Source organism: Triticum aestivum, chromosome 6A (assembly GCF_018294505.1).
Source record: "Triticum aestivum cultivar Chinese Spring chromosome 6A, IWGSC CS RefSeq v2.1, whole genome shotgun sequence".
Taxonomy (NCBI): domain Eukaryota; kingdom Viridiplantae; phylum Streptophyta; class Magnoliopsida; order Poales; family Poaceae; genus Triticum; species Triticum aestivum.
The window spans coordinates 76677988-76684709 of NC_057809.1; the positions used below are offsets into that span (position 1 = coordinate 76677988).

Sequence of the window (6722 nt, forward strand, 5' to 3'; positions counted from 1 at the left end):
CTAAAAATGGGTTGACGGCGAATGAAAAATGTACGCCAGTCCGTTTGCAGTCGCGTGTTGGGCTGCGATTTGTGTCCATTTCACCCCAAATGGACGCGGCCGGACCAAATGGGGTCACCCGTTGAAATTGGCCTAAGGATATTGCTTTGAGACCAGTTCTGCTACATGTCATCTGCAGGAGATGGTCTCACCGTTGGGGCTGTACGACCCGGTCGTACAGGAATTTTTATGCATGTGGCAATTGGAGGTGGGTCCATCGAACTCCTGTGTGGTTGAAACTTTGAAAGGCGGGGTTAGTACAAATTCATGGATGCCTTTCAATAAATAAAATTTATTCAGAAAGAAAAAAAAAGCATGTTTCAAACATAAATTAATATGGATAGGAAAGAATATACTTTAGACATAAATTCTACTCCTTTTAATCCAAAATAAGTGTCACACTTTTAAATTAAGGTTAAATATACGTCTAGTTCAAAACTGCTACACTTATTATGGATTGAAGGGAGTACTAGGTGAGTAAAATATTAAGTTCAAGCATAAAATTTATTCAAAGTGTATAGTTTGCATTAAAGTATGAGGGTCAGGGCATCTCCAACTATCTTCACCAAACCGAATGCCCACAAATATCCAAGGACACTCAGATGTGTTGGGGAGAGGATTTGACTCATTTTGAGCCAAAGGAGAGAACCAACATCTACTGAGGAAGCTTGGGGAGAGCTCTTATAAATACCTCTCAAACCCTAGCTGTCGCTGTCAAATTCATCATTATCTACAATACGATGGCTTCCTGACTGTCTACTATAACAAGTTTGCTCGGCTCCGGCGAGTGACGGGCGATGACGGCAGGCACGGTTGACTGCTTTAGTTGTCGCTGGATGGTCTATGAATATGGGAGTAATTTTTATTATGTCTGATATTCGATGAACTGTCATGATTGAAGATGGATATATCAAAAGTTTCTCGAAAAAAAGTATGTACATCAAGTAAAATATTATTGATCACGATACCGGGATGTAGCACACATATATGAGGAGAGGGAGTAAGCTTGTATGTAAAGAACCAACTTTATATTTAATCACCATACACTGCATTATACTAGTTGTAGTCTTGTAAAATAAACACTCTTACCAGAAAATAAGACACAAGCCATGGAAGATGCTTTAAAGTAGTGCGTCAAGGACATTCACACAGCCCAATTAGACAAACCAAATTCATGATAGACCAGTAAATACATAGAGATCAACAAGCTAGTATGTGCTTCTGCTTTCAAGATGTATCGTCACTTGATTCATGTCAATATGACATGACTAAGTTGCCAGTAATTAAGGCAATAACTTGTCCAAGAATATCGAATGCGACCTGTGGTTGGTTTCGCTTTAGTTCAGCAAACCCCTCGGTGTTTATGATTTCTTGTAATCTCTTGCCGTTTCTTGTCATATACCTGAGACAGCAACCCTTGAGCTGCTGACAATGGTATTGCTCTGCAAGATCCAAGGTGAAACCCACCGTGTTGATATCCAGCGCCTTGCTCAACCTCATCTCGCATATCAGCTTTAGTCTTTCCATTGCGTAACGATCAGCCGCGACGAGCAGATGCTGCACCATGTTTGTGGTCTCTTCCGTCGCCTCATCCATAGACTCTGGCAGACGATCATTGTACATGTAATGCAGCACAATCTCGAAAACCTTTGCATTTATGTCCTTGATGAGGATGCTGCTTCCTCTGCTCTCCATCATGGTGCCGCACAGCTTGGCTCGGAAGACGGGCGATCGCGCAGCGAGTACGCACGCGTGCACCTTGAATCTCTTGAACCAGCCGATCTTGATGGTCAAGTCCGCCTTGAGGCCGCTGTCTAGAAGATTAGCTAGATCTTTGCTTAGGTCTGCGGGTGGCACGATGACGCTGTCGTTATCGTCGCCCTCCAGTCGGTCGTCCATCAGTATTGGGACCTCGACGGTGCACTTGATCACGAGATAGTCATCCTTGAGGCACCCGGACGCGGCCAAGTCGGCTTTACTCACGAACTTGTCGGTACCCCTGACCAACGAAGTGGACGAGAACTTCGGGGTGTGCAAACTGATTTTGTGCTTCTCCCCTGTCGCCGGCGCCGCGGGGTCCTGAAGGCAGAAGGAATAGTAGGCCGTGACCTTATCCTCGCCGGCGTTCATCAGCTTAAGGAAAATCGAACTGAACTGGTCGTCGACAACGCTAGGGTTGCCGTTCGGGTAGTACAGGATAGCCCAGTCGTGATCAGCAACGCGGAAAGTGTCGGAAGTGAGCTTAATCTTGCCCGTGATGGTGGAGTGGCCGACGACCTTGAACAGGTGCACGCCGGCGTGAACCACCACCGTTGAGGAGGCCTTGGTTACCATGGCGGCCGGCCGGCGGACTTGTAGCGAAGAGGTTTCGAGAAACAAAATCGATCTAAACGAATCGATGGGCAGACAGAGCCACGGACGTACATCGATCGATGTTTTTAATTGCGCGTATATTTGTCGGAGATTCACCCGGATGCTGGTACTTGTTAATCGCTACGGATGTGTTTCCTGCGCCGGTCTCTTGCTTATCACAGACGTGAGGAGGGCAACAGAACGGTCTTTTTTTTAAGAAAACACTAGGGACACAGGGGTTCATATATATGCGCATACACTCATCTCTATAAAAACACACACGCAGACCCTACCTTTATAAGCACATACGATAGATTGACGGGCATATCGTCTTGAGATTGACAAGATCAACACATATGCCTTATAGTCGACGAAAACGTCTCCTCCCACTGAACGAGCATCGCCAAAATTTTAAAATAAATCCAGAAATAATGCGAGCATTAGTACTTGAACCCTAATGAGCTAGGGTTATCACTGTCTTTCTAACCATCCAACCACATATTGGTTCGCCAAAACGGTCCATTATGCTCGATACTAGTCACCTTATTGGTGTCGCTAATGACAAACCTACTTATGAAAGAAAGTTTAATGCATGTTGGCTTGCTGAGGAGACAGTAGAGGAGGTAGTGAAGACAGCCTAGCTGAGGCCACCACCCTCCCCCTCGCGTCGTCCTCCTCGGGCGGCTCGTGGGCGAAACCCTAGCCGCCGTGCAAGCCCCTCCTCCTGGCTCTCTCCTCCCCCGCCGCCGCCGTCGGCCCTCGCCGGTCTGGCCCCCACGGTGGTTGGTAGCGGCGGGGCTTCCCCTCGCGCCATCCTCGCTTGCGATCCCCCTCCACGCTCCCTAACCCTCGCTCTGGTCTCCGTCTATCCCCTTTCTGCGCGGCGCTCTTCCCCAACTCTAGACTCGGCGGCTCCCATTGGACGCTCCAGAGGCTGCCCTTTCCGCTGGATCCGGCACTGGTGCTGGTTCCGATGGCAGCGCCTGCTCGTTCCGGCTTTCCCCCATTGGGCATGGCTCACGGCCTTGCACCTATTGAAGCTCGCTATAGCCGTGTTCAAGTCGCCGGATCCTATGCTCTAGCAGTTGGTGGTCATCAATTTCGGCCACAGACGCACTTTTGTTCTCCCGGGGCTATATGGTGGCTGTGGAGGTGTCCCGGGTGGTTGTGGCGGGGTTGTTGGCTGGCGGTGGATGTGATGTGTCGGCTCTACGACGAGCGGCGACCATGGGTGCTAGTCTGTGATTTCGGCCTTGTGGGCGGCGAGGTTGTGGCAGACGTGTACCGTGATGGTAGGGTGCCCCGTCGGTTGGCGTTCCTGCTTTTGATGAAGATCTCTGTTCCTCTCAGTTGGCTTGCGCCCCTCAGATCTGATCTATGGCCGTATGGACGGAGTGTGGAGCGGGATCGGGGGAAACCCTTGTTCATCGGCGCGGCCACGACATAGACGGCGCCATTGTTTGGTGTCGGATCCCTCCTTGGAGGCCTTGTTGAGGTCCCCTCCCACCGGTCACCTTCCCTTCTTGTGGTGAAATCTCTGGTTCCCCCTGTGGACCGTGGTGGCGTGCTGTCGTCTCATCCCTTCCAGGAGGCAGCGTACGGGATGCGTGGAAGCAAGGTTGGCGCTTGCTGCTTGTTTGAGGGCGGATGGTAGCGTCTTCCTGTGCATCTTCTTTCGCTAGTCTTCTTGTTGCACTATCATTCTTCAAGTCTTGTTTGGATGTGTGGTTGGTTGTGCTCGGTGGTGAGGTCACGGGAGCCCTACGGTTGTGGTTCAAACTCTGATTTCTCATGTCCGGGATGCTATGTTGATTTTGTCAATGCGGCTCTCGGTGAGCTTTCTACCTTCCGACGTTACGACGTCCTTCGAGCCAGGGCAAGAGGATTGTGGTCCTCCTCGGAGGTTGAATCGAATGGCGTGCCGGTAGGTTCTGCGGGAGTAGGCGATGGCCACCGTTGCTGGTGCTTCTTGTTGTTCTCACCTTGATGCTGGTGTAGCTGTTGTCCTAGATGTTTGGACTTGGCAATTCAGGCTGGGCTCCTTCTTCCATTTTTTTATTGCTATTGTTGTTAGGCTATGAGCTGTTCTAGCACTTTGTATCTCTATCGTTTTATTGTTTTCTTCCTTTGTAAGCTGTTAGTTTGTAATCCTGGTTGGTTGATGACTTTGTTAATTCAAAGCCGGGCTAGGTTCGAACCTTCCCTCGGGCTCGCCCGTCGCCTTTTTTTTTAAAGACAGTCTGGCTGAGGAGACCATGGAGGATGGTGATCATGGACGACGAAGGAGAGGAGACAACACCAAAGACATGAGATTTGGGACTAATTGTTGGAATCAAAGGCCAACTCCGACGGGCGACCCCAATCGGATGTTCGTTTTGTTCAGATTTTTTCCATTTAGGTCGGGCAAATGGACACCATCTGACCGGTTTTGGGAGTGCGGTGCTAGTGCGCCCAACGCAGCCGACGCATTTGGTCCGGCTAGCCGACGACCAAATTTAGACAATTTTGTAACTAAAAAAACATTGCATATACTCCTTGTGTTCCTAAATATTGGTCCTTTTACATATTGCAGTACGAACTACATACGGAACAAAATAAGTGAATCTACATCTAAGGCCTGTTCTAATCTCCTTCAGCTTCTATCTTCTAAAAATTCTGGAGTGAATCTGTCCCGATGGTTTAGGTCATAGAAGCTGGAAACGAGAAGTTGAGCTGGGCCGTAATGCAAATTAGAGAAGCCAGGGAAATCCAGCTCCACGAAAGCAAGAAGTGGGAGTTGAGAGTATTTACAATGATGTTGCCACCGCCTAAGAAAACGATTCGTTATCTTCCCCCTCAAAACAGAAAATGAATCGCTAGAGGAGCGGCTCCCTCTCTCGTACATAGGGCTGGCCGAACTGGGCTGGTCCCAGACGGCCCGTTATGGCGCTTAGGCAGGCCAGCGACGCTGCCAGCCCATGCTAGCGATGGAGAAGTGTAGCGATGCTGCCGAACGGAATGACTTCGCTACCATGGAGCAAGAAGCTGCGCTAAGAAGCTGGATTCGTGGAGTTTGGAGAAGCTGGAGGATATCAAAACAGGCCCTAAAATATGTCTATATATATATATATATATATATATATATATATATATATATATATATATAGGACTGCTAAAGTAAGCCTGAGCGCAAACTATTTATTCTACGCGCTGGTCCATCGTGCGAGCGCGCCCTGCCTTGGCGCTAAGTAAACCTGTTTGCCTATTCGATCCAGCCACTCCACCCGTATCAGAATTGATGGTAAAATTGGGTCTAGTTATGGTAATACAACTACGATGTGTTACTAGCATGCCCTCCGGTGTCATAAAAGGGTAACGTTTGTCTAGTTATGGTAATACAAACAAGATTCATTACTAGCATGTGTATCTCCCTCTGTGTAAAAATCAGGAGTAACACTGGTCCAGTTATCGTAATGCAAACAAGATGCATTACTATGGTATGCATTGACGTGAACAATAAAAGCATGTGTAGTAGTAAGCGAGATGTAATTGCTAGTATTAACATCATATTTTTAATAAAAAATAGCATTACAGAATTAATTATTTTGATTTAAAAACTACAGACTTGCATATTACAAGGTTTATTACCTCAAATGTTACGTTTACTAGATACTCAAATTTATTGTATTTGGCTCAAACCAATGTCGTAACACAATTACCATCTCGTATTCATTAGAAAAATAATCATACAATTTTCAATTTTTTGGATGGCTCTTTTACTAGTAGTGAGAGAGGTAATTATTTTCCGTCTTTTACTATGTTCCAGCGTAACTAGTACCACCCCCCCTACATGCATCCAGTAATCATTATTGTTTCATTACTATATTTGCAAAGGATTTTACTATGGGAATTAGGTGAATAGATAGTGCCGGGTGTGGTGAGGTCTAGTGCATGCAACCGGTAATGAATTTAATCCATTACTTAGGTTGCCGTACGATCTTACTATAAGGAATTGTGTAAATAGTTACTACAGGGTGGGATGGTGGACTTGTGCGAAGTTGGTAATGAAGTTAATTATGTTACTACTATTTTGATGAATTTTACTAGAAGGTATCAGGGATAGCAAGTACGGGATGGGTTGTGCATCCTGCCGGTAACGAATTTAATTAGGTTACTATGATTTACTACAAGGGAATTTACGAGGATGCATTAGATGAATACCTAGTAGGGGGCGGGGCGGAGGACTGATGCATGCATCTCGTAATGGATTTAATTCCGTTACTTTTTTTTGTCATAGGATATTACTAGGAGGTGGATGGTGATTAGTTGGTTTCGCCCGAACGGCGTGCTTA

The 6722-nt window shown here is 47.0% G+C and overlaps 1 protein-coding gene across 1 annotated transcript; it reads right to left on the bottom strand.

Moving 5' to 3' along the window:
• Positions 1-1293: 1293 nt before the first annotated feature.
• Positions 1294-2419, bottom strand: LOC123129459 (BTB/POZ and MATH domain-containing protein 2-like). Its single transcript, XM_044549615.1, has one exon. The coding sequence runs from the start codon at positions 2371-2373 to the stop codon at positions 1294-1296; it is 1080 nt and encodes a 359-aa protein (XP_044405550.1). The 5' UTR covers positions 2374-2419.
• Positions 2420-6722: the final 4303 nt, after the last annotated feature.